This window comes from Perca fluviatilis, chromosome 17 (genome assembly GCF_010015445.1).
Source record: "Perca fluviatilis chromosome 17, GENO_Pfluv_1.0, whole genome shotgun sequence".
In the NCBI taxonomy this organism is placed as follows: Eukaryota; Metazoa; Chordata; class Actinopteri; order Perciformes; family Percidae; genus Perca; species Perca fluviatilis.
Genome location: NC_053128.1, coordinates 16,339,174 through 16,367,010, shown reverse-complemented (window position 1 = coordinate 16,367,010; position 27,837 = coordinate 16,339,174). Strand labels below are relative to the sequence as shown.

Sequence of the window (27,837 nt, the reverse complement as noted above, 5' to 3'; positions counted from 1 at the left end):
CTAATTCACAAATCCATGTTCCTCTTTTCATAGTCTCCCTATTGTTCCTCCTGAACAACAATCAGTCAATTTGTGTTTGTCACATTAACTCATACAAGGTACAACATGAGCTTTCCATGAAACCTAACTTCCTCACATGCACACATCTGCCTGCGTATTCTTTATTACCATTCTTGTTTTTACAGGATGGAATGCCATGGAGAGGATGATGGAGAACTGTGCAGATGGATGAGTTCAGTAAGCACCACTATTTATTTTTAAACAACTGGCATAACAGTGGTGACTGATAATTGGAATAAAGCAACTATGTTAACCTAACTATGTTTTTAGGTGCTGGTTAACAGCAAAAATGACATCAGAGCACGAGTGCAACAGTTTGTGGAGGAAAGGATGCAGACCACGATGGTATGAAATAACAATTAATTGTGATAGCCTGTGCTTTCGACAAGCTGCATAAAAAACGTGCTATGTCCCAAGGCCATGCAACATACTGTTTGTTTTGAGCATGTATTATAAGCAAATTTTCATGATATATTGTTACGTGCAGTTAATATAGTACAATGAATCAATACTATACTGTTTTGTACTAACACACCATGACTTTTGAATGTTACATGTGACTTTATTAAGTCTCCTTTTTTCCAGTGTGAATGCACTACATACTCAAAACCTGCTTTAAATTATTATGTGGTATTAAACTGGGACACAACTTTGGGAGGTCAATGAATGATAATGAAGGAAAAGGTTACTAAACCAGCAGATAAAATGTCCTATTCTGTGGGAAACTACACTACAGTGAGTTTTCATGTGTCCACACTATTGTTACAATGCTCTTGTTGGTCTCTCTAGCTCACAGGTGTGCTGATTGGAGCTGCAGTCGCAATCTCACTAATTGGGATTGTAGTACTCTTCCTTTACAGGAGATTCAAGCTTGCTCGTGAGTCATCCAACCTCTTCCTGAACTTCATACTTATTCTAATGCTATAATACATATTTCTTTGGTCTGCCCCTTATATGATAAGGCTATTCAGGAAGTTCTATATTTTCTTTTCAGTTTTCAATAGAATGTGGTCTTAACATAGCTTTATCTGCATTTTGTTTTTCGGATTCTGTGTCAAGGTAAACAACAGCCTGGTGTACCTCAGTATCGCTTCAGAAAACGAGATAAAGTGCTCTTCTATGGAAGGAAGATGATGCGAAAGGTTTTACCTCTTTCCATTTATGTCACTGTCAACAGTCATACATAAATATTTACAGTTGGTTCATATCAGTACTACAAATTAGGTAAATGGGCTTTTTTATGTATTTTAGGGCAAAAATTATGCAGTGAAAATTTCAAATTTCTACATTTTCCCTGCTTCAAACTTAATGTAATTCTGAGAGACTGAGTGTTTGTATCTTGTTGCACCACTGCATGAAACCTACTCCACTGGCAATATAACCCCTAAGGCTCCAGTCACTTACCATTGTAATGCATACTGATGCCGTAACAATGAAAATTAATTGCATGCGCTTAACTTGGTCATAAATGCAAATCCTCATGATAGTATAAACTCCTTACATTTAGTCATGCATTTTTTAAATATTTTTTTCTCCACCTGTCTCTATTGATAAGGTCTGCTGGTGTCTGCACACAAAATATATTTTTTCTGTGTCCCCGGAAGCAACGGGAAAGTTTAAACTCAGAAATATGTTTTTTTTTTTTTTTTTTTTTAAGGTTCAGACGCTGTCCTCCATTCCTCCTTCCACCTCTGCCTCAGTATCAAAGCAACCGCAGCGCATACGCAAAAGAACCAAAGTTCTAAGCATAGCTCGCAAGTATGTTCCAATAATACCTACCTATACATTCTGGGTGTGCAAGTGAAGCCTTGAAACAATTTTTCCGATTTGTTCAAGGCTTGTTTAGTGGAATTTGTTAAATATTTTTTTGTGCTTCAATAGAATCCTGAGGATCCGCAAAGATCCTCCCACCCTACAGCCCAAGGAACCTCCTCCTTCCCTGCTGGAGGCTGACCTAACAGAGTTTGATGTGCAAAGCTCAAACCTGCCCTCCGAGGTCCTCTATATGCTGAAGAATGTCAGGTAGACAAATGTACAACTTTTCTTACAGATTTAGCCTCTGCTATTGTTTCTTAGGGATGTTTTCATAATGTGTGTGTTCTCCAACTTGTAGGGTCTTGGGTCATTTTGAGAAGCCCCTGTTCCTAGAGCTGTGTCGTCACATGGTGTTTATTGAGCTGCAGGAGGGTGAATGTCTGTTCAGGCCCGGAGACGATGACGATAGCATCTACGTGGTCCAGGATGGACGACTGGAGCTCTGCATCCATGAGAACGTATGTGGACAGCATGTTGATTTTAAGTTAAGTCAGAAAATCTTTGTTTTGTGGTTCTTGTGCACTTTCACATTTTATGAGTAACTTACCTATAATATATTTATATAATGTATTACACACAGTCATTTGATCCATTTTTAATAGACAAAAATATAAAATAGAGAAGAGAAGTTTTAAAATTTGTATCTACAAGGCCCTTTTTTTTTTTGTTTTAAGCAGAGTGATAAACGTGAGTGAAATATGTTTTAATATATCAAACATAATTTATTTTTTTGATATACGTGATGATAAAACTGGGACAGGCCATCAGTGATGGTGCCTCTGATCATTAAGTGATTTTAAATTTGTGTAAAGCAAAGGCACATAATCAGTTGTAGTGTGGCTGTTTCAATGTCCTCCTCAACCTTCCAGTACCTATTTGCATAGCTCATAATAAGCTATCTGATCAGGAGAGGGCAGTAATGCAACACTTTTCTAGATGCAGTCCGCTGTTTAAGGATCAAGAAGTAGAAGAAAATAATGGCTCTCCACACCTTTTTGTTTGTGTTTAACCCTTGTGTTGTCCTTCGGGTCACTGGGACACGAAGGACAACACAAGGGTTAAATGTCATGGCTGGCTTCTGTCAAAATACACAAATTAGAAGTGCCATCTAATTTCATAGTTTAAGCTCTCGCCATTGTGGCTAGTTTTGCAACTGGAATCTTGCAGATTGGTTTGAACAATGCAATATATATGTAGCTTCACAGTAAAGTTTGAATAAAGATTGTTGGTGTCATTTCTTGTATTTGTGTTTTCCTGTTTTTTAGGATGGTACAGAACCAGTGGTGAAGGATGTGGCCCCAGGAGACAGCGTCCACAGCCTGCTCAGTATTTTGGACACAATCACTGTGAGCTCCTTATTTCTCCATCTGCACATCAGACTAACTTCTCCACTTCTGTCCCCTTTTGCCCTCTGATCTGTTTGTGTCCTCTCTCCACTGTTCATATTTCTACTCATGCTACAATCGTTAAGAGGCAGTTCTTTTTAAACTTCCTGTTCAACTTAATTTTTTTGTCTATTACACCCATATCTCTGTGTCAAGTACTTCATTTTATATATTTTTTTATTGTTTTGTTTCTATTTCCTACTGTATGCTGTCATACTTTGTTTTGTTCCTCCATTAAGGTGAAACATCTTTACTTAAAGCTGCCACCTTTGGAGTTCTTATGTTGGTCACAAATATGTATTTGATTAGTCAACATCTTGAAAAAATCGTTCATAACAAAGTTAATTGATTGGTTAGTCTTCAGTACAAAAACTGAAAAATAAAACAAAGCTTGAAAAAACTTGTGGAAACTTTGATCATTAAAAAAAAAGAAATGATAAATAATACAAATCTGTGTCTTACAGTATGATACAGATTTGTTCTACATGTTTAAAATGCTACAAGCACAAAGAACAAGTTCATATAATAAAATTGAGACATAAAAAAAATGCATAGTCTAATTCATTGTTCAAAGGACTATTCTAATTAGGTGGCTATTAACACTAAAGTCGAAGATTTATGTGAGGTTTTAGTGACTGCGCCCTCTTTGCTTAATTTTGTCCTTTTCTAACTGTTTTGTCCTGCCTTTGCCAGGGTTATCCAGCTCCATATAAGACTGTATGTGCGCGGGCTGCGACTCGCTCCACCATCTTACGTTTACCTGCATCAGCCTTTGAGTCTGTGTTTAAGAAATACCCAGAGACACTTGTTCGCGTCATTCAGGTAACGTATTGTTTACCAACAAATATACAGTATGTAGTTGAGCTTTTCCTTGAGACAATTTGTCCTCCCTTTAGAACACATCATTACATTAAACATATTATTTGAATGTAATGACAATCAGATGTACAGTATATATTCTGCTCTCTTAAACTCAGTGTTTGTTTTTATATGTGTTGCAGATAATCATGGTGCGCCTCCAACGAGTCACCTTCTTGGCATTACATAACTATCTGGGCCTAACAACTGAGCTCTTCAATCCGGTAGGAGGGAAAGTAATTAGTGCACACATTTGTGTATGTGTACAGTACACACACACAGTCACACAGAGGCTCACATTGAATACCTAAGCAACAGAGGGTATGGATTTGTACATAAACAAGCACAGAAAGGCACATACACACTCAGTCACACACATGCAAGCTAATTTCACACAACATTAAGCACAGTATCATAACTCTTTCCTTCATAAAGCTCAGTGAAAATGATTATAATCCCTCCACAGAAAACGGGGAGGGCAGTAACCTTTAAACCTGGCTTGCCTCAGACTTTATAATGTTGTTTGATGATGAACCAAAAATACTTTTTGCAAAGAAAAGCGTATTTGCCAATTCCTGAAGGCTTTAAACAATAGATTTTATTTATTATTGTAGTCATGATAAGTCTTCAAACATCCTCAAATAACTAATAAATAAATGAATGAAATGAATGAATGAATGAATGAATGAATGAAAATTTAAACAAAAAAATACAATCAAATGTAAATCAGAAATTTTAAATCAAGACCGCAGTATGCAGGCGTAATTGGAAAACGATGTATAAAATGATTTCATACAAATAAGTTAAGAATGAAGAGAAATTTAAAACGCATTAAAGACAACCCATTTATAAAAAATGCATTTAAAAAAAACATTGAGGCGAGTACAAAGACTTGTGTGTACTATGTAAAACAGTCACAATTAAAATGAATGAGATCTCTATTCAAAATGTTGAATCGACCCATTGCTATTAGTGCATGCAATTTTAGATTGCTCTGTAAATTATTCCAGAGAAATGAGGCAAAATATTTAAAGGCTGTCTTACCGAGATTACTGTAGAGGGACAAATAGTGTAAGCCAATCCTGAGAGCGAGTTTTGAGTTGTTTTGAGTATGGTGTCTTTGGCTCAGGAGTGAAGACGGGTAGGGGGGGGCAATATACTGACACTGGATATTGTTTCTGTTTTTAATTTTTTCCAGAAATTTGTAAATTTGCCCACAACCCAGTGATGATCTAAATGTGTACATTTTCCTGTGCTTCAAATCTATTATGCATAAACTATTTCATGGTTACTCAAAATGTAACTGTAGTCCTCCTGACTGACTGAATTGTGCACTTGTTTGTTTTGTTGACTAATGGACAGGAGAGTCAGGTGGTGCCCTTGTCCAATATAAACAGTGTGATGGGAGAGGCGACTTCTGGGAAGATCACTCGTCGTTTGTGCTTCCAGGACGAGTTGCACGCTGGGACCATCGAGAGCCCCATAGAGACAGGTCACATACACACAATTCTAAACGCACACTGCACACGTATTTGAAATTGTACTTTGTGTTGTGTTGAGACTGATCCAGTGCTGGCGCTTAACAATAAACAGATGGTGTAAAGGACAGTTCTCCAAACAGCTACAGGAAGCCGCGATCCATCTCGATGCCCACTGCCGACTGCACTGGTAGGTCACTAACTTGGACATAAGCGATCACCAAATGGCATACGTCTGAAGAATTATCTATAAGCAAGGACACAGACACACCTAAACTCATAATCCTCCTTTGTCCTGCAGGTAATGACCTGAACATGGCTTGTGAGCGAGCTCGAGTCACTATAGATGAGGCTCCATCCAGTCCTGTCACTCCCAAAGTAAGACTACTGCCAAGTCACTGGTTGGCTGTATAGATGTAACACCGTATCCCAGCATCCTCTGCATCTTATGCCGCTGCTTGTCTTGTTTTTTTCTTATTGGTAACTTTTCTTATGTCTGTTTTTGTAGTCCAGTCTGAAGAAGAGTGTGACAATGCAGCACACACCCACTGAAGTGTTTCACTACACAGACAGTGGGGGGCACTCTGATGCCATCCACCTCAGTAAGAGCTGCACAATCCTCCAGGCTGCTAAGAAGGACCTGCTGGGAATCATCCAGCTGCAGGTGAGAGCTTGATCACAGAAAATAATTTGGTATAAATATCTTGCATGCATATTATGCAATGTGACACATTTTATAGGGACATTCCGATCATTGTTTTTGGATACATTCAATTGGCTGGTCTGATGCATTAAGAGAGTTCAGTGTCTTTTGTGATTATATAAATAAGGAGTTATTCTGAATATTGTTTTGTTGCAGGACCCCAGTCTACTTGAGGGCCGAGTGACCCTCCATCAAGTCAAAGCTGGTTCTGTGGTGGCTCGTCAGGGAGACCAGGTTAGAACAACAACTTACAAAGCATTCACAACTTTCTTTCTGTTTCATGACACTGACTTTGTTTCCATGCACGTAATATTCAGTTTTTTGCCCTTGTTCTGAAAAAGACGATATTCCGACTAAGCTGTTTACATGGCTAATGAAAGTGAATATTCCACTAATATTCCCGTTTACATGTAGCCGTGCAAAATAAGATTTTTTCAAAGTTTACCAGCGGTGGAGGACTTGTTGGACCGTGCGGACACAGCGTCCCTCTTTCATTCCTTCAACCAGCTTCTTGAAAAGGTCGGCGTTGCTATGTGTGCGCATATCCAAAAACATGTTGATATCCAAGTCTTTGATAATGTTTAAAAGTAGCTATGTTTCTCCTTCTTATCGGGTCTGCAGCCTTGCAAACTGTTGGCTGGTTGGTTTGTGTACAGCAACCATAGCAACGCACAGAGCTGACCATAAGCCATAAAAAGGCAAGAGGCCGTAAACTGCGGTAAAAACCCTGATTGCAGACTGATCTCATGAAGTGGCGTATGTTATCAAGACGCATACTCGCTTTTTAGCGTGTTTATCAACGCCGTTTGGCCTCCATTGATTTACATTACCTTGCAATTGCGTGCAAAAGGGCGAAAATCCGCGTAGGGAGGGTGGTCGGGGTGGAGGATGGGTAAAACATAGGACTTTCACCCAGGAGAGCGGGGATCGTGTCCTGCGTGTCACGTTTCCTAAAGTCAACCGTCGCTTTCTTCTTTTTATTAAACCCAACCGTCCTGTTCTTCTTTTCCTAAACCCAACCCTGTTCTTCTTTTCCTAAACCCAACCCTGTTCTTCTTTTCTTAAACCCAACCGTCCTGTTCTTCTTTTCCTAAACCCAACCCTGTTCTTCTTTTCTTAAACCCAACCGTCCTGTTCTTCTTTTCCTAAACCCAACCCTGTTCTTTTTTTCCTAAACCCAATCCGTTCGTCGTGATGCTAATTCCTCGAGCCGTCTTTCCTGCTCCGTCTCTGTGTCGCTCTTACACTGTTGCGCCTGGCAACCGATAGCGTAGGATCTCAAATCCCAAAATCCTAACACATTTTCTGACATCTTGTAATGTCATGTAAGATAGTTGCAAACCATTAAAGTTTTAAGTGCTTTTTTATTTTATTTTTTTACTCCAAGATAAACAGAGATTTACTTTTTGTTTATTGTTTGAAATACAAAAGTACAATTCATAACTTATCAATAATGAACTAATGCTGTTATAATTACTGTGAAATAATTTTTTTAACAACAAATCAATGTGTCCCATTAGCACACCTCAATCTCAGCATTCAACCTTCAGACTTTCAGATAGATATGTGCTCTTCTTCTCTCCCCTTGGTGCTTTAGGAGGTGAGCATCCAGTTTGTGATCTCTGGCCTCCTCCATGTTTACCAGCGGATGATTGACCGTGAAGAAGAGACGCGTCTGTTTGTGACGCACCCCGGAGAGCTTGTTGGTCAACTTGCTGTCCTGACCGGAGAGCCCCTCATATTCACTGTTCGAGCCCCCCCAACCCCCCCCCCCCAAAACCCACTTCTATGAGTCAGTAACAAAAAAAATAAAAACATAACATAAAAAACATACTTACACTCAAGAAACCTGTTTAGAAGAGCAACAGGAATGGTCTGTTAGCTATCTTTTACCTTGTTTTTCTGTTGATTTTTGTCTATTCCTCAGGATAATGCGTGTGGAGCCAAAGGTAGTGCTGAACGTTGCTCACACAGTGGTGAGGAGGATGTCCTCTTTTGTCAGACAGATAGACTTTGCTCTCGACTGGATGGCTGTGGAAGCTGGCAGGGCGGTTTACAGGTATTCTACTGATAACCTTGTATATGTTGGAAAAATGGTCTTCAGACAACAACAATACATTTATATATATATATATATATATATATATATATATATATATATATATATATATATATATATATATATATATATATATATATATATATATATATATATATATATATATATATATATATATATAGACACACACACACACACACACACGTAAGAGCAGTCAATCAGTTTTAAATCCATTCCAAACAAGTCACCAGTGGAGGTTTTGGTTCACATGCTTGTTTGCACATTTGCAGTGAATTAAAGTTATCTGTATATTTCTTTTCAGGCAGGGAGAGAAATCCGACAGTACTTTCATAGTGCTGAGTGGTCGACTGCGCTCTGTGATCTTGAAGGAAGATGGCAAGAAGGAGCTGATAGGAGAGTACGGACGCGGTGACCTGATTGGAGTGGTAAGGCCCATGATGGGAAAGACGGATGGTGGATAGTTGGAAAACTATAAATATCTACTATGTTTTTTACTTCTAGTTTCTTCATAAATATTAATGACTGTCTATCGGGATGAAGAGTTCTGAGTTTTTCTTCAAAGTCTTAAAAAACTTGCAGATTTAAAAATCCAGGAAAATTGTGTCATTAAAGTGCCCATATTATGAAAATAACACTTTTTCTGGGATTTGGGGTGTTATGTTGTGTCTCTGGTGCTTCCACACACATACAAACTTTGAAAAAAATCCATCCATGCTGTTTTGAGTGAGATACGGTTTCTGAATGTGTCCTGCCTTCAGTCTCCTGGTGAGCTGTTCAAAATTGGCTCGGACTGTGACGTCACAGTCCGAAATGAGCTGGCTAACCCCAACCGTTAGCTCGTAGCGTTAGCATTAGCATGCTAAAGCTAGCATGCTACGTCATTCTCAATAGCAAAGCACTGCTACAACACACACAAGTTCACCATAATCTACAAAAGAACTACTTACATGTGTGCCCTCATTTAGAAGTCTCCCAGCTAATCCTGCCTTGTAACTGACCAAAGTTGGAGAAACAGCCTTTCTTTTACTGTCTCTAGAGTTAGCTAGCTGACATGCTCTACATCTGAGCTACTGAGCATGTGCGAGTGCCATCAAAGATAGTACAGAAGATGAAAAGAGGTCTCCCTCTGTAGCTAAAACCATGTAAACCTATTCTGGTACAACCTTAAAATACAGTTATGAACCTGAAAATGAGCATAATATGGGCGCTTTAACATTAGTAGTAAGACCACACTCACTGCCAGTAAATAAAAACTCAGCCGAGTACATCTTATGAATATTTAGTGGCAAAAAATGTGACTAAACACTAGCTGCAAGCTAACAGAAATAGAATTTAAACAACAAAAACATCAAGATAATAATGAATCTTTATTATCCTTATATACATTACTGTACGTCAAAGTTTACATATACTTCTATTCCTTTATTCAGAATACATCATAAAATAAACACTTTGTCTCAGGCTCTTTTTGGGACTCAAAACACATTTAAATTAGAGTTTGCACCGGCATAATCATCCTTACCTTGTTTGAATTTTATCTTGAGTATCTCTAAACTATCCAGCATATCTATATATTTACCAAGAATATGATACGTGAGCACATGTTTCCCAATGTTGGCCTTCATGAGTTGGTGCCTAAAAGTGTATGCTCATGCCAGGTTTGTGCTTTCATTTTTGATAAACTATGTAAAACAAAGTCACTTTGTTACACTTCACCCACTTTCCTATTGGTTGGTGTGGCTGATCTCTGCCACGATGCTTCTAATAATACCTGGGTTGATGGTTGCTATGGTTACTGTTACCTGGAGGAGGGAAGCTGTCATTACAGCTCCTGCGATGGTGGCTAATATTCCAAGACATATTTAGCATGGGTGTGTTGACGTCAACTCTAGATCATGAGATGGAAAGATCTTATTTATAGCTAATTTGTTTTACTTGAACATAACTCTGAAACTCTTGGAATGAACAGTCATGGACTAATATTCTAACGTAAAACTGATTTTTAAAAACTTAAATTGCATAACCCACTTACATAAGAATGTACGTATTCCCCAAAGTATATGTATTTTGAAGTGGATATTTATTTGGTAGTATCATGTGTTGTAATGATCTGGGTTTCTTTTCGTGATGGACCTTTTTTTTTGTTTTCTGACCAAGTAAACAATGTGCTGTGTCCTTTTTTGTTTCTCTGCAGGTGGAGAGCCTGACCCATCAGAACAGAGCCACCACAGTGCACGCTGTACGAGACTCTGAGCTGGCCAAGTTACCGGTAGGAGCTCTCAGCTCCATCAAGAGGAAGTTCCCACAGGTAGGGTGAACCTCAATGACAGTTAAATTGTCAGCTGATGTGAAAACACAATTATTTGTGGTTAGTGTATAGTGATGATGGGATTGAACCTAACCCTTGACAATGAGCATTTGAATAAATCATCAACTGGACAATAATGTGGGAAATGGTTCCTACGCTTTTTTTTTTTTCTTTTTTTTCTAACATTTTGAATGTAAAATACTTGACGTAAATGATGTCTCTAGCACAGCTGTCTGTCTGATGAGTAACACAGTCTCTTATAATGTTGTGCCTCTCAGGTTGTAACCAGGTTGATCCATTTACTGGGACAGAAGATCCTCCAGCAGGTCAATGGTCCTCTGACAGGTGTGTACACGTGTGTGTGTGTGTGTGTACACGTGTGTGTGTGTGTACGCGTGTGTGTGTGTGTGTGTGTGTGTACACGTGTGTGTGTGTGTGTGTACACGCGTGTGTGTGTGTGTGTGTGTGTACACGTGTGTGTGTGTGTGTGTACGTGTGTGTGTGTGTGAACGTGTGTGTGTACGTGTGTGTGTACGTGTGTGTGTACGTGCAGAAACTACAGGGTTTGCCCCATTATTTCAACTCACTATTGAAGGGGAGATTTACTAATATTTATGCATGTCCCCAGCTCGCAGTTTGGCCGTTCGCACTCCTGGCAGTAAGTGGGATGTAGGGAACCCAGCCTCCAACCTGTCCACTGTGACAGTCCTGCCTGTATCAGAAGATGTACCTCTCACCGCCTTCACCCTGGAGCTGCAGCATGCACTCATGGCAATAGGTAAGAATAAATATAAATAAATAAATAAATACAGGAGCTCAAAGTTTCCTGAATGCATGTTTCACTGCCATCCTCCACAGAGAGGTCAGAGCTCAGGGTCGAGGACACTTTAGGTCCTGGATGGCTTTTTGTAAACATTTATCTACTACACTTACAACTTAGGTGTAATGTCTCTGGTCATCTTCTATAATAGGTAGTCGTCGCTACGACATAACAGCTCTGGATTCTCCCCTGTAGATGAATTTTAGATGTCCTGTTTTACTCCAGTCCTTAATCTGAATGGATGGTGCCCCCCTTTTCTCTGCTGTATGTGTGCTTTGAGTCTAGTAAGATCAGTAGGTTCAGTTTATAGTTAAGTGAGGAATTAGGTTTTATTACAACAAGAGCATTTAAGGCCAGTAAGAGGGGTGACAAACCTGGTGTATGTATGTGCGCTTTAGGGAGTTAGTTACCTGTACTCTCAGTGCAGCTCCCTGCTTTTTGTTTTATTGTAATATTTTGATTAAAAGCACTTCACCCACTCATGCTAGTCAATAGTCAATATGGCGGATTTAAGCACCTGTCTAATCCACTTGATTTAGACAGGTGCTTAAACCAGACATATTGACTGTAACTGCTGTGATATTTCACACACAGGTCCTACTCTTCTGCTGACCAGTGATACTATCAAACAGCGACTTGGATCTGCAGCGCTAGACAGGTATGTTTTGTCGCTGACTAAAAATGTGTGGGAATGTTTGCGTTCTCTTTAGCACCCCCCAAATATTCATACTACTACTCATAACTACTAGTTGGCCAATTTAGATTTTTGCTTGGGCTCTCTGTCTTTCTGACTCACTCATTAATTCAGTTTAAGTATGCTTTATTGGCACAAAAGGAAAATGGATCTACTGTGCTGCCAGCTAGGCAGTGCCGCCTGTCATTAATGGACTCCTTTTCTCTTCAGTGTCCATGAGTACCGTCTGTCCAGCTGGCTGGGCCAACAAGAAGACCTCCATCGCATAGTTCTTTACCAGACGGACTACACACTGACCCCGTGGACACAGCGGTGCATCCGTCAGGCCGACTGCATCATTATTGTGGGACTAGGAGAGCAGGATCCTGCTGTTGGGGAGGTGAGGTGTTAGGGGTGGGTTACAGGGGAAGAAAGGTGAGAGGAGAATTAGTAGCAAGCTATGGGTTTAGGAATAAATTTTTTTGTTTGTGTTTAGGGTTGCTTAACTCATAATTTGTTTGTTCTTTAAAACATCAAAAAATAGTGAAACATGCCAAGACGACATCTTCAGATTGCTTGTTGTCGCCAACCACTAGTTCATTTTTATTAAATTTACAATTACATAAGACAAACGAAAGCAACACATCCTCACATTTGAGAAGCTGGAATCAGCAAATGTTTGGCATTTTTGTCAATACTTGAAAAAAAATTGGGTTGCCTGTTGCGGCCTGAAAACAGTGCTATAAGAGCTGTAAAGTTGTGGACTAGACAAATAAACAAGCTGAAACTCACTATAAAGCTTAGTAAAGCAGTTGGTAGCTGCAAATTTCGGTGCTAAATATCTGTAGGTTCATCACAACAAGCTGCTCTTTTTGCATTGTCACATTCTAGCCACTTAAAGGATACGGCTGACAATGTTTTATATTTTTGTAGTTGTCAAATTCCATGAAAAGACCAAAACCAAAAATGTATTAGTTAGTCCCTCAATACTTTCTGACTTGTCCAGTCTGTGACTCTCATCCCTAGACAGACTGGGTCCTGCTGAAGACATGCATCTTAAAAAAAAGCTAAAAGTTAAATAAAACATCAATGGGTTAATGGTCTGTTACAGCTGACTATACATTTTCTAGCCTTTAAGATCTCCAGAGAAATCACCACACCAATTAATCAGTACTGATCATTATGCTCTTAAATCATGGTTATACTCAGGGGTTAACCAACTTAATGGTCACACCGTCTGTGAAAGATTTGTATCTGACCTTTGGGCATATTGGCAAAATGAGCAAAGTGTGGAAGGATGTTGTGAAAGAGAGGTGTGGTGCAAGAGAAAGAAGGTGCCTGTCCTGCTGATGAAGGGGAGGTAATTGCCTTCCAAGGGAAAAATGGGCACAGAGAAAGGTAAGGAATGTATCCTCGTTTAACAGGAGATTGTGGGAGAAATGGAAAGATGGATCAATATTTGCTCAGGCTCAGAATAAGTCATAGCTCTGGGGTTATCTTTCAGAACACAGACACCCTCTTACCAAGCAAATACACTAAACCTTTAGCAGAGGGCCTGATGACTGAGTAACAGATCTGACCTTCATCTCAGACTGTGTTTTTTTTTTTTAACGACAAACCAAACAGCCTTGCACTTGAAAAAATGTGAACAAAATAAACAAAAATGCAATTAGAGATTCAGCTCTCAAATAATCTCCCATTCTGCTCTTATTTCCCAGCCGGCTACCCGGCCAGTATCGGTATCGGCGCCGATACTGCCTAAAACGCTGGTATCGGTATCGGGAAGTACTGGAGTTTATGCACCGATCCGATACCACGTAATAAAGCCCTAAAGAAAATCTACATTAAAGTAGTTTATTTATGTTCTTTTCCGTTATAACTGACTGTCAAACTGGAGAATAAAAGAAAGTTCTACGGCATTCATTGTTTGTGTTTGTTCATGTTTCACAAAGAGTTTAACCTGATAGAAATAATATCACATCCATACAGGGATACAGCTGTTAAAACATAATAAAATATATGACACACTGGTATCGGATCGGTACTCGGTATCGGCCGATACACAAGTTCAAGTATCGGAATCGGTATCGGGAAGCAAAAAAGTGGTATCGGGCCATCTCTAATTGCAATCACATATCTGTATACGTGTTGATATTGGGCTTACTTTAGTCCAGAGTAGTCTCTAGTAGTAATGGGTTTGCAGTATCTTTCTGGGCCAGCACTCAAAATTGTGTGCAAGCACCACACAGGAGCCACTGTGGGGGGGAAAAAAAGTGACAGGAATAAAATGTTCTAAAACATCTGTGCTCGATGTCTTCCCTCTAGCTGGAGCGTATGTTGGAAGGAAGTGCAGTGCGTGCCCAGAAGCAGCTAGTGCTGTTGCACAAAGAAGATGGACCCCCTCCCAAAGGAACTGTGGACTGGCTAAACATGCGAAGCTGGATCTCCAGGCACCTCCACCTCTCTTGTCCCCGAAGGGTCTTCTCTAGGAGGAGCCTGCCCAAACTGGTAGGAATGGAAAATATGACCAGAGTTGTTTGTTATGACCCTCCTTATTCAACATCTACATATTTTCTCTCATCCATTCAATTCTTCTTCTTCGTAATTCCTCTGTTTTTCAGTTGGAGCTATATCAACGTGTGTTTGAGAAGCCAGCAGACCGTCACTCAGACTTCTCCCGCCTGGCCCGGGTCCTCACGGGCAATGCTATTGCTCTTATCCTGGGAGGAGGAGGGGCCAGGTAACGCCAACCTGCTGTCTGTCTTTCCAAACAGTAATTTCTAAAAGTTCATGTCATAATTTACTGCATCTAGCACATGAACTTTTAAATATAACATTTGAATTCTGATGCCTCTTCTGGGCTTAATGGGTTTTATAATTCCCCGAGCCTCAGACCATAATTTCAAAGGGGTTAAGTTTTTGGGGTTAATCTTTCTGTGTTTTTTGGGGGTAAATAGTTACATTTCTTTCTGTCTTCCCATGTTTATTTCTCCACCCTCCTGTTCAGGGGTTGTTCACAGGTGGGGGTAATGCGAGCTCTCTGCGAGGCCGGCATCCCAGTGGACCTCATTGGTGGCACCTCTATTGGTTCCCTGATGGGGGCACTATATGCCGAGGACCGTAGCCACAGCCGCATGAGGATGAGGGCCAAAGAATGGGCAATGGTGAGAGTCAAAGCAACAATGACACTAGTCTTGTAATAAACCCAAATGGGAAGTATGGGAAATGTGAGAGCCGATGATATTTTAATCTGGAGGCATTTAAAATGTTATCCAATAACCCAAAACATTAACGGAGCATTATTATAACATACTTCAACGAAAAGAGAAACAGTTCAGAACATAGTCCCATGAGCCATTGCAGTGCTTCGGCGCAAAGAACAACGGCATCCTGTTGGCTGTTACAGTATTTGCACACAATTACGCTAAAGTTGAAGAATGCAAACGCCCGTGTCTTCCATGTATTCCCTGTATTAGCCTACTGCTTGTGTCGCTATGACCACCTTCTCCACCTTTTGCATTCATTTACGTTTTGTGAATGTGCCTCTTAGGCACTGTGGCTGCTCTTTGTGTTCGTCTGTTTACTTTGGTTGTTATGGCAATCAAAGGCAGTGTCGGGAAAAGGGGGTTGGGTGCATCGGGGAGTGGACTAAAAAAAGAATCCGCTACATAAAATATATTGATGACATAAATTATATTTAGTAATTCAACATATGTTTTCATCTTAATTTTATTTTTGATCAAAAAATGTAAACTAAGTGCAGTGCTGTCTTGGTTCAGAAGTTGAAACCTGTGTTTTTAAGGTGGCCATTATTATCCAGCAATCTCTAAACAGCTGTCAGATCAAAACATAAGGTCGTCAGGGCAACGTTACGGAACATATTCTAGTTAGCGGCAACGAGCGCTTCCTCATAGGAAACAACCACACAGACAGCGCAGAACGGTTTTACCACATATCACGTGTAGGCAGCTTAATAGGCTATGCTAATCTACCTCCCACATTAGCCTACCCGAACCTCCACCTCACCCGCTGCCCATGGCCGGAGGACGAGAATGACAAACAAATCTCCCCGGACGGATTTGAACCAGTGACGTTCTGTGTCTTAGGCCCCCAGGACACCCCTTCCCACAGTTGTTTTTAACCTTTTGAATGAACTTACAGTGCAGTTTTGATGTATCATGACCTTGATCAAACATCTTCAGAATGTTACACATCTGCTGACTGCAGAGCATGGAGAGACAGCCTAATTATGTGTAGAATTAGATCAAATAATTATGAAAAACAAGTGGTTTAAGTGGGATCATTTAGTAGACCTTATTCTGTTTTGTGGAAGAGAAGCTGATTTCAACAGCTCCTCCTCCACTTGCTCCAGTTTTCAACCAGTAGTAATTTTCTGCTTGTGAGTCTGTCCTTGTGTAGGGGACTCTTTCTAACAGCATTTTTTATTTTAATACAGTTTACCTCCATTCTACTTTTTATATAACTAACCAAGCTGTGCTGTTTAACCATCAAAAGTAACAGGTTGATGTTGCACACACGGCCCTGGATGGTTTGCACATTAAGCTCATCAACAGAACCTTTTTAGTTGTAACATGGATATGATCCATGTCTTTAATCATGTGACCATCCATGACTGCTGATTTAAGACACCTGCTAAGTCTACAGGCTGAACATGTGGTATGATTCGTCTTCCCCCAGTGTATCCAAACCCTCCCCCTCTGGTTCTGCCTGAACCTTCCCTCTAGAAGCAGCTGGCTGGGTTGCTGTTCCTTGGTATCAGATTAAAATAACTACTGTTGTAAAGTTTGTCCTTTGCAAAATCAGGACAGTTTGCTCTGTTGAAATGTTGATGCCTTTTTATCAGGAGTGAATTTACCTTTTTTAAGATTTTTCTAATTACTACGAAAAGGATTTGAACACACCAGGAGGAAGAAAAAACAATAAAAGAACCTTTTATATACAGCACTGACAAAAACAATGAATGGAAATCCATCCGATTTTCTTTTACGTCAAATTAAACTTTTAATTTTCAGGGATTAATTTTGCTTCGTACTGGAAAAAAAACAGATATTGCAATTGTGTCGATAAAAGAAGCCATTTGACCTTTATTTTCCCTTGCAGGAAATGACATCGGTGTTTAAGAAGATTTTGGATTTGACGTACCCAATCACCTCCATGTTCTCCGGTGCTTCCTTCAACTCCAGCCTCAGCAATGTCTTCAAGAGCAAACAGATTGAGGTGAGTTTAAGAACCCAAATATTACAATGAATAAGTTTCAGCTGATAAAGACGGTGGTGGTGCAAGATCAGCAAATGCATCATGTGAACTTACTATGTTTATCTTTTTGAATCTAACCTTTTGTATATGCAGGACCTTCGGATCCCGTATTTTAATATTACAACTGACATCACTGCCTCTGCCATGAGAGTACACACTGATGGTAGGCACAGTCTTCGGTTTCTTTTTGTTATTTAAAAGAACCCTTTATTACTGTTTGCTTAAAGTGTCATTTCATCTAAATGACAAAAAAGAGAGTTTTCAGACCTAAAGTGGTATGTTGCAATGTTGTTTCTGTTTTATCTGCCTTCTGCCACCACTGTCCTCATTTGTGAACTGACCCTCTAATTAGTCTTACTGATGAGTCTATTTTCTGTCAGTTCAGGTTAGTTGCTTTCAATTAAATACATATTACTTAATAAGCACAAAACTTGAGTTACCTGAGTGCCGTTTCAGGTTCTCTGTGGCGGTATGTTCGAGCCAGCATGTCTTTGTCTGGGTATCTGCCTCCTCTCTGCGACCCCAAAGATGGACACCTGCTGATGGATGGAGGCTACATCAACAACTTGCCAGGTTTGTTACACTTTCAGTTTTAATAATTTATACCTGCCTAGGCATTCTTTCTCTCAGTGCCTTGATCATGTCAATTTTTATTATTCTAACACCCATGTATGATTGATGATTTTTTTTTTTTTTCTGTCCCACCTTTGTTTCCATTTCTTCCTCTTATCTCAGCTGATGTGGCGCGCTCCATGGGGGCTAAAGTGGTGATAGCTATTGACGTGGGCAGCCGAGATGAAACCAACCTCACTAATTACGGCGACTCGCTCTCAGGCTGGTGGCTGCTATGGAAACGCCTCAACCCCCTAGCTGAGAAAGTAAAGGTAATGGATTGATTAAAAATAAAGACAGCAGACTGTGCGAGGATACGTTTTAAAAGTACATGAGTTCTATGAATAACAATGAGGACATTTTTAGAGGTGTTTTTCAGTGATGCATATGTTCATTTCTACACTTGCTACACTTATGGTCTTAGGTGTTAAACATGGCAGAGATTCAGACTCGGCTGGCCTACGTGTGCTGCGTTAGGCAGCTGGAGTCTGTGAAGAGCAGTGACTACTGCGAGTATATCAGACCTCCAATCGACAGATACGGAACACTGGAGTTTGGCAAGTTTGATGAGATTGCTGTAAGTTTAAGCAACAAATATCTGACAAATTCCCACAAGGCATTTTGGGGTATCTTTTTTTAAATAATTTGGTCCATCAGTAGAGAAAACAATATTAACATGTGAGCGTTTGTGTAATCTAGGAGGTGGGATACCAGCACGGAAAGACTGTGTTTGACGTGTGGATTCGCAGTGGAGTGGTGGAGAAAATGTTGAAAGACCGACACCAGGAGGAGTTCTTCAACACCCAAAGCAAGAACAATGTAAGGATGGAGGGAGGGAAAAACATATAGGAATGCTGTAGAATATACGACAACAGAGCCATTAAGGACAGTTCCATGTAAAGCAACAACAGAGTCTGGGCCTAATTTTGATTTGTGGTTTAAGGTATAACTACATATTCTCTTCACAACTCAGGGAAATTTCTAATTTTAAATATCTTGCATTCATGGTTTAATCAAAGCTAATTTTAAAAGATGTAAAAAAAACAGTTGCAATGAAATACTATGTCTTTATCACTTTTTGTTTTGATCGTCTGAGTTTTGCAATCAAACTGATGAGCTCAAAAACACATTCTCTCAGTAACTGCTCTTGCATTAGTCCCCATCTGTGCAAAAACAAAGCAAAATATGCATCATCTTGAGTTTGGTCGGTATGGCAATCTCATTTGCAGGCCAGTATGTTTAATTGACCACATGGGTAATGGTTCAATTTTCTTAAATTTTTTTGTAAATCGTTTCTACATTATGTCCTCATTGTCAGCTGCATTTCATCAACAGCCCCATGTTTTTAGCCTTCGACTACACTGCTGTTAAAGTAATAATGTTAAAACTATGCATCAGTCTGCTCTAAAAGAACAGAGAAACAGATTTACCATACACCAAATTTGTCCCCCAGCAATGGCTAAGAAAGACAAAGGACAAACTAAACAAGGAAGGACACAGAATGCTCAAGAAAGAATGAGATATTTACCCCCAATGTGATCAACATGAGGGTGAAGATGAAAATAGCTGGGTTGATATTGAAAGGAGTTTTGACAATAGCCTCACAGCAACAAACTAACAAATGAACCTGAATGATTGTGGAGTTAAGGATGGAGCTGCAGCCATTGTTGCAGATTTGAAACTGGCTTATAAATAAATCCAATTTTCATACTTTAAAATAGTTATCCCACGTAGGCAGTTAATGAGTGCCTTTTCTATTTTCAGGTGCTACTGTAGGATGCAACTCTGAGGAGAAAAAATGCATATCTTACCATGATGGATTTTACATTGTGTATTCTGTAATGTTGCACAAAATGCTGAACAAAACAAGTGGCAACAAAAAAGTGGCTACTGGTTAAGATCCAGAATAGGCATTCTGTGATTGATTCAATTACAGTCAGTCAGTGATCATTAAATTGTTAAATGTGAGGCAATAGCCTGATTTGGCCCTAACCAAAAACGATGTCTGCACAATTAAATAACATTAAGGTTAGTAAATCCAGTTTAGAAAATCGATCAAAATGAGCTTTCAATTATCGACATCAAAAGGAGGATCGGGGATTTTTACCATTTGGCCTTAGTGTGGTACATTACCAAAACAATAAGGTGGTTATAATACCATCTAGCCTACTTTTTTCAAGAAGAATTTGAAAATGTGAATGATGGTTATCAAGTCATAAAACCAATTATCTGTTATCTTACAAATCAAGACTCCATAGTCTGATAATGACATAGCTGTCAGTGCTAAAAAACAATTTATTTAATTGTGACCTTTTAAAATCGAAGATTTAGTCATCAATTTGGAGAATTGTGATACCCCTAGTTATTTTTTTACATTGTGTTTTACATGGTGGAGGGGCTGTCAATCTGGAAATGTGTGGACTTCTTCACATCCTCTTTTGGTGTCTTAATCAGCAAAAAAAAAGGAAGCCACAATACAGCAGTTTAACGGTGTGGTATATGTGCACAATGTTGCCTAAATGGAGACAAAAAAGACAAAATCCAAATCGGCTCCCTTCTTAGTGAAACTGCTGGCTGCTATTAAATGTTTTCATTAACAGTGTATAGTACGTAGGTACTGTAAGGAATACATTATTCTAACAGAAGGTGTTGATGCCTGGCAGCTAGCGTAGTTAAAGTACCCAGTACATGACATTTATGAGAGCGTGTTTCTTTCAGGTGGTGACCCAATGTCCCAATGCTTCCTTTACTGACCTGGCAGAAATTGTGTCCCGTATCGAGCCTGTCAAACCTGCTCTGGCTGATGGTAAGAGTACTGACAGACACTCCCTTTCAGCTACACCCATGCTTATGCTTTCTTTAAACATGCACAACACAATGTCTACGAGAAGGCATGCCATTACTGTTTCTCCCCATGTTTGTCTTTCCCGTGCTTGCTTTTTTTGTTTTTGGATGGCTTTTCTTTTTCCTCTCATACTCGATTTGCAAATGAATCTGTTTAACATCAAGGATGAAATGGGTTATGTGTTAGTAAATTGTGCCTGCAGGGTCTTAAAAAGGATTCAAAGTTGATTCATCAATTTAGCGACAATTATGTATTACATTTTGTAGTTTGTTTTCAGTATATATTTGTCCCAAGATGTTGTTTGCGTGGATGTTTTGCGTAGTTGCATAAATTTAATCATTGCATAGGCATGTAGTCAAATTCTGTTTATTTATGGAATCTACTTTACTGTGACTTTCTATATGACATTTTTTGTGACATTTTTATGACATACTATGACTTCTTATGACCTTTTATGGCATGCTATACTGTGACTTTTTTATGACATTTTTGACATGCTATATTATGACTTATAACAAATTTATGACATACTATACTAAGACTTATATTTTTATGACATACTATGACCTTTTGATGGAAAACTATACTATGACTTTTTGTTACCTTTTTATGACATATGACTTTTTATTGCATACTATACCATGACTTTTTATGAAGATTTTGACATATTATACTATGATTTTTTTTTTTATGAAAAGTTACTACTTCCTTTTAAAAATTACCAGTTTGTGTGGGAAATGGCATATGCATGGTTTTTGTGTGTAGGCATTGTTAAATCGCTGGTCTGTATACCATAATGGGTATTTGTTAAGAGGGAATTCCTATGACATCACATTCCTCAAGATCACAAAGTTTCATATATTACTTTTTTATCAAAGTTTAAAGTTTATTGGTCAAACACAATAAGCAAAAATGAAGCCCATCATTCACACAGATAGGAGAAGAGAAAACTGATTATACAAGTACATGTAGCAACATCATTGACCTCCAATTCCTTTGCCATAACACGTGTAAAAGATGATAGATAGATGGATGGATGGATGGATAGATAGATAGATATTAGTAGCCTAATAACAAAGTGTGTTCATATATTTAAATCATATTTAGAAACCATCTTTAAGTGGAACCTAATACTGCAACCAATGGTTTTCTCCGACATCCTCCATCCTTCTCATTCTTCCTCTTCTTTCTATTTATAACTCATTTGTCATCCATCACTCGTCACACTGCCCTGTTTGGCTTCTCACAATGTTTCACATTTTAGATTTTCTGACTCATTCACCTGCACACCCACTTTCATTTGTCACCTCTTCTACACCACATATTCCAACTTATTCACCCACAATGTGCTTCTTTGCTTCCTGTCCTCCACTCCTTCCCTTCATCAGAGGAGTCAGACTACCACACTGACTATGAAGAGGAGGCAGTGGAGAGCGCTCTGTCTGACATGGAGCTATACAATCGCTATGGAGAGCACACTGAAGGGGAGGAGACTGCTGACACGGTGCGACCCACTGCCTAAAAGACACACTATGGGGTTTCTTTTCTGTACAACATAGCCTATGCATTTTAGTCATGTCTAAAACAAGCATCTCATGGTAAATGTTTACCTTTGCAGTGTACAGTGCACACTGAATTTAATAATTTCACTGTTATTGGGTGCCATAACTTGTTAAATCTAGACGTTTGGAAAGTCAAGTGTCCTGTTGGCCATTGTGCAAAAAGAAATTAAAGTTAACTCTGGAGCCAGGCCAATCCATGCTTTAAAGGTGATCAATTGTGCCATGAAATATATCCTAAAAGTAATTAGAAGACACTGCAGGGCCACCTAATTAAACTAAAATAACATGTTTAAGTTCTAACAGCCAGGGCATGAGAACGTTGTAGGGCTATGACTTGACCAAAGAGAAGAGGAACCAATTTTTGATGAAAAACAGAAAAAGTTTTAAAAAGAGGCATGAAGGTCAAGTGACACTAGACAGTAAAGCTGTGTTAGTACTTTTAAACTGGAATGTCTTCTCCTACTGAATAAATCAAAGCTTATACACATATGTTACTCATATTTCTGACACAAACTGGAGTAAAAAAAGATAATTGGTAAGAATGGATTGGTGGTGTCCAGCACAGGGCATTAAAGAAAGAGAGTTGGAGAGATTTTAAGAGCAGGATGAACAATTCAAACCAGATACAATTTGAGATTATTAAAGGATAGGATCAAATTTTTAGAAGTCTATCCTTATACCATATTATTATTATTGGCCTTGTAATCATTCCTTCTGTTCATACTGGCCTGTTTTAAGTGATGAGGTTGATGATGCTTTATAAAACAGAGGGAACATTGCATTGGACAAGGGCCATGTCTCATAGTAGCCATGTTATTTGATAGTGACCCATTCAGTAAGAGTATTTCTTTACAGTTTGATTAGATGTGTAGAATATTATTCAGATGAAATGTGAATCCCTTCACTGATACGTAACCTTACTTCTGATTCCCAGGATGAAGAGCTGGAAGGGAGACATGCATGCCACATTACCTCACTCACCAGCAGCCACCCCCAGTCTCCCACTGTCTCTGACAGTCCGTTAAACCAGGAAGTCCTTTCCAAACAGTCCGTTAAGTGAAGACCGATCTAATGAACTCTGCCCGATCAGCTCATCACAATTTAACCTGCCTGTCTTTAACCCTCCAGTCCGTCCCACATCATGACTCAAAACCTGTCCCCTGCCGCTATGACTGTCAGTGTGACTGCGATTACCATTTTGCCCTCTGTAACATGGCCTTGTTAGCTGTGTGGTTGACATAACAAATGGACGGCCCCTATAAAATAACTGAATACAGGCAGCTAGGCTCACATTTACTCAGCTGCAAATCCTATGCATTCCTATTATACAGCCACAAGTCTAATTATTTCTCATATTGAGATGGTCAAGTGTACTCTCTGTAGCTTCACATGAATCAGTCCAGTGGAAGATAGGTTAGGATATTTCCATGAAATATTTATTACATGAAACAAGGTGAAAACAATGAATCTTTGTTAATTACACTATCTGTAGACAGATTTGAGATAGTTAAAGAGTCAGTTCACCTAAATTCCCAAATAACACTCCTCTGTTATCTAGACATGCAGATAGTTTTGACATACCCATCTGAGATTTCTGCCACAGTGTTGAATATTTTTGTGTAAACCTTTTAACATGTCAGAAGAAAAACACCAATTATTTTTTTTTTGTCCTGTCTTAAAATTCACACCTTTTCAGACCACTAAAAATTGTTTAAATGAAAGCAAAGAAGGCAGATTTACTCTTTGATGGGTCACGAATATATATTACTTTGTTTTATTAAGGGGCCAAAAACGTCAGGGACACACAGCTCTGAATAATCTGCAGGACACAGTCAACAGTTTCTATTGGAACGGATTCCTCAGAATGTAGATCCAGTGCAAATTGTTGACCGTGAGGTCTGTGGTAGTATCTGCGAAACTGCTTCTAAAGACAGCTATGTTTTTATGAATTTTTAAAATGTAGTTTTTCAAGTGTGAGCACCACAAGCAAAAGTCTGTTTACCTCACTTATATTTAAAGCGACCAAAATCTTATAAACTGGGGCAAATAACACCAAAACTATCTACATGGCTAGATCCCACTAGAGGTAAGTAAAGACAAATGCACTTTATCAATGCTTTTACACCACTTTATCAGGTACACCTGTACAAGCTGCCATAACTATCTTTACAAAGACATTGTCAGAAATGTGTAAATTCATTTTTATGATGTGTTTATTACGGAGGTCATAGTTCAAGGTGGTGGTGTGCATTAAATTCTTTTATTTTTTTATTTTGTTTTCGTCCTCCCCATCAACAAACATGACTGGGACAGAATACACGAGGGGGGTAGAATATTAAAAACACCCCTAAAGGTAATGCAGTCCAGTTATCACTACCTACGACCTCAATGCTAAAACATTGAATTATCACCTTTTATGACAATGTTAAAGAGAACAATTGATTATAGGCATCATTAAGTACACTTTATGGCAGAACAGTTGTATTAGATTACACTTTGTACATTTGTACCTAATAAAGTTGCATTAAAGTATTGCATTGTTGTATTAAGTTTTGAACTTAACCTGTAATGTTTTATACACTCAGTCTACGTTATGATTCACATCAAGACTGATTTACAGAAAGATAGCAAAACAAGCAGCACACTCTATGGCCACGGCTGCCCAGTGTGCCAGGGACATAGAAGGAAGTAATGATTGCAATCCACTTCAAAGCACTAGTTTCCCTCTCAGCTTGCAAAAGAACTCTGAAGCTCCACTCGCCTCAATACAGTTCATGCACAGGGGGCTAAAAGCAGAAGGACAGTTCTTCACAAGAACATGTAACAAGTAACTTGTCAAGACATGTTTTCGATTTTTGTTTTTCTCCAGTGATTTGGATCTAAATATTCTTTTTAAACTGCCATTAAATCAGATTTTTGTTGTATTATTGCATACATAATTTTATAGTCAAATTTAATAAATATTCACAATTAAGCCAATAATGTGTACAACCTAATAGCTAGATGATTTTATGCACAAGTCACAACAGCTGGACAATCACTCCAGCAAGGCAATGCACAAATACACTAACAAATCGTTTTAATGTATAGCCTTGTTTAAAATGCCTCTCTGTCAGACACTTTAAAGTTAACTTAACCTTAACTTAAATTATTGATTAGTGTGATATTTATTCTTCCAATTGGCAGATTCATATTTTGGTCTACGTCAGAATGTCAATGTAAAAATTTCTTAGAGCTCAAGGGGACATCTTTAAATTGTTTTTGTCTGACCAACCGTCCAAAACCCAAAGATATTCAGTCTACTTCAACAAAGCCTCACATCTGAGAAACTGGAACCATCAAATGTTTGGCATTTTTGCTGGATGAATGGCTTAAACAATGAATTGAGTATCAAAGTCAGTAGTTTTCTGTTGATTGACTTATCAGCCCTAATTGCCTTATAACCAGAGCCATAACAATACTGCATAACATTTTTCAATGAGGATCTTCTCAGTTTGTTTCTAAAATAATTATGATCAAAATATAAACTGAGTGGGTACATTTTTGTTAATAAACAAACTTGTCTGTGTTCCCTGGCAGACAAACTATGTAAAAGTGATTGTATGACACATGATAAAATACAAATATACCTGCAATAAGCTCCTATCAACCGGCCAATTTATCCGTCAGGCTCTAATCATTAGAATATCAATGCAACTTTTTTGACTTTATTTTCTTCCCACTTGATATAGCACCCTGCTAGCCTCACCGTATGAAGCTGTGATCTCAGCTAATACTGGTGCTACAGTGCCTGCCACCATACATGTGTAAACAGTAGGAGAAACCCTGTGATGATAAACACTATGGGGATGCTATATGATGTTGTTAAATGAAGTCTGGACACAGAATGTGCGAGTAAGGCAGAGAGGGAAACGTTTACCAATGTGGTAATGGTCTTTGCACTGGTGTTTTCTTTTGTACTTTTGGGCGTTTTCCAAAAACGGAACACAATGAAATTATGTCTGGCAGAATGAATGTTTCGCTACTTTATTAAATTGGACATGGTAATGTGTGGATGAAGTGCTTATGTAATGTGTGGAACTGTGCCATGAAGTTAATCTTACAAAGCCTTAAGATGACCCGTACAGAAAAACAACCACTCGTGCCCTCATTTAACATTACTGTCTAATGATGAATGTTTGCCAGTAAGCCTGTACTGTAGGCCATCAGTTATTTGTCAATATTTATGTTACTTGAAAAATATAGTTTTTGATAATTGTTACTAATAAACCACTGTTTGCTGTAGTATTCTGCATGTCTTTAATTTCCCAATAAGCCATCTGACTTCGTAGTTTGCTGTAGAAAAGAAACGATTATTTTCACATTTGGTTACTATCTCGAAAAAAGTCATTAAAAAGCCAAAAAGTGATAAAAAAAGTCATAGTATATTATGTCTAAAAAAGTCATAAAAAGTCATACTATAGTATGTCGAAATAAGTGATAAAAAAGTCATAGTATGTCGAAATAAGTCAAGTATATAGTATGTCGAAAAAAAGTGATACAAAAATCATAGTATAGTATGTCGACAAAAGTGATAAAGTCATAGTATGTCGAAATAAGTCAAGTATATAGTATGTCAAAAAAAAGTGATACAAAAATCATAGTATAGTATGTTGACAAAAGTGATAAAAAAGTCATAGTATAGTATGTCCACAAAAGTGATAAAAAAGTCATAGTATGTCGAAATAAGTCATAGTATAGTATGTCTACAAAGGTCATAAAAAGTCATACTATAGTATGTCGAAATAAGTGATAAAAAAGTCATAGTATGTCGAAATAAGTCAAGTATATAGTATGTCGAAAAAAAGTGATAGGATGTTGAAAAAAGTCGAAAGTCATAGTATAGTATGTCGAAAGAATTGATAAAAAAGTAATATAGTATGTCAGAAAATGATAATAAAAAAAAGTCAGTACAGTATGTCAAAAGAATTGAGAAAAAAAGTAATATAGTATGTAGAAAAAAGTGATAAAAAAGTGATAGTACAGCATGACAAAAAAAGTGATAAAAACTCAGTATAGAATGTAGAAAAAAGTCATAGTATAGTATGTCGAAAAAAGTAATAAAAAAGTCATAGTATAGCATGTTGAAAAAAGTCATAGTATAGTATGTCGAAATAAGTCATAGTATAGTATGTCTAAAAAAGACATTACGTAGTATGTCGAAAAAAGTGAGGAAAAAGTCATAGTATAGTATGTTGAAATAAGTGATAAAAATGGTATAGTATGTCGACAAAAGTACTAAAAAAGTCAAACTATAGTATGTCGAAAAAGTGATAAAAAAGTCATAGTATATTATGTCTAAAAAAGTCATAAAAAGTCATA

At 38.4% G+C, this 27,837-nt stretch overlaps 1 protein-coding gene across 1 annotated transcript; it reads left to right on the top strand.

Annotated features, from left to right (window-relative positions):
- The first annotated feature begins 5 nt into the window (after positions 1-5).
- On the top strand, positions 6-26,763 carry pnpla7a (patatin-like phospholipase domain containing 7a). Its single transcript, XM_039779331.1, is given in 37 exon segments — positions 6-98; positions 186-237; positions 331-405; positions 850-937; positions 1,120-1,202; positions 1,718-1,818; positions 1,942-2,082; positions 2,174-2,333; positions 3,141-3,221; positions 3,954-4,082; positions 4,262-4,342; positions 5,481-5,610; positions 5,712-5,786; positions 5,898-5,974; positions 6,105-6,260; positions 6,456-6,533; positions 7,897-8,063; positions 8,065-8,091; positions 8,227-8,358; positions 8,681-8,804; positions 10,574-10,687; positions 10,966-11,032; positions 11,316-11,465; positions 12,102-12,165; positions 12,412-12,580; positions 14,506-14,688; positions 14,802-14,920; positions 15,188-15,344; positions 17,302-17,418; positions 17,551-17,620; positions 17,914-18,030; positions 18,193-18,341; positions 18,494-18,646; positions 18,769-18,888; positions 20,788-20,875; positions 22,303-22,418; positions 23,411-26,763. Coding segments are annotated over 36 exon segments (4,035 nt in total). The 5' UTR covers positions 6-98; position 186; the 3' UTR covers positions 23,537-26,763.
- The last annotated feature ends 1,074 nt before the right edge of the window (positions 26,764-27,837 follow it).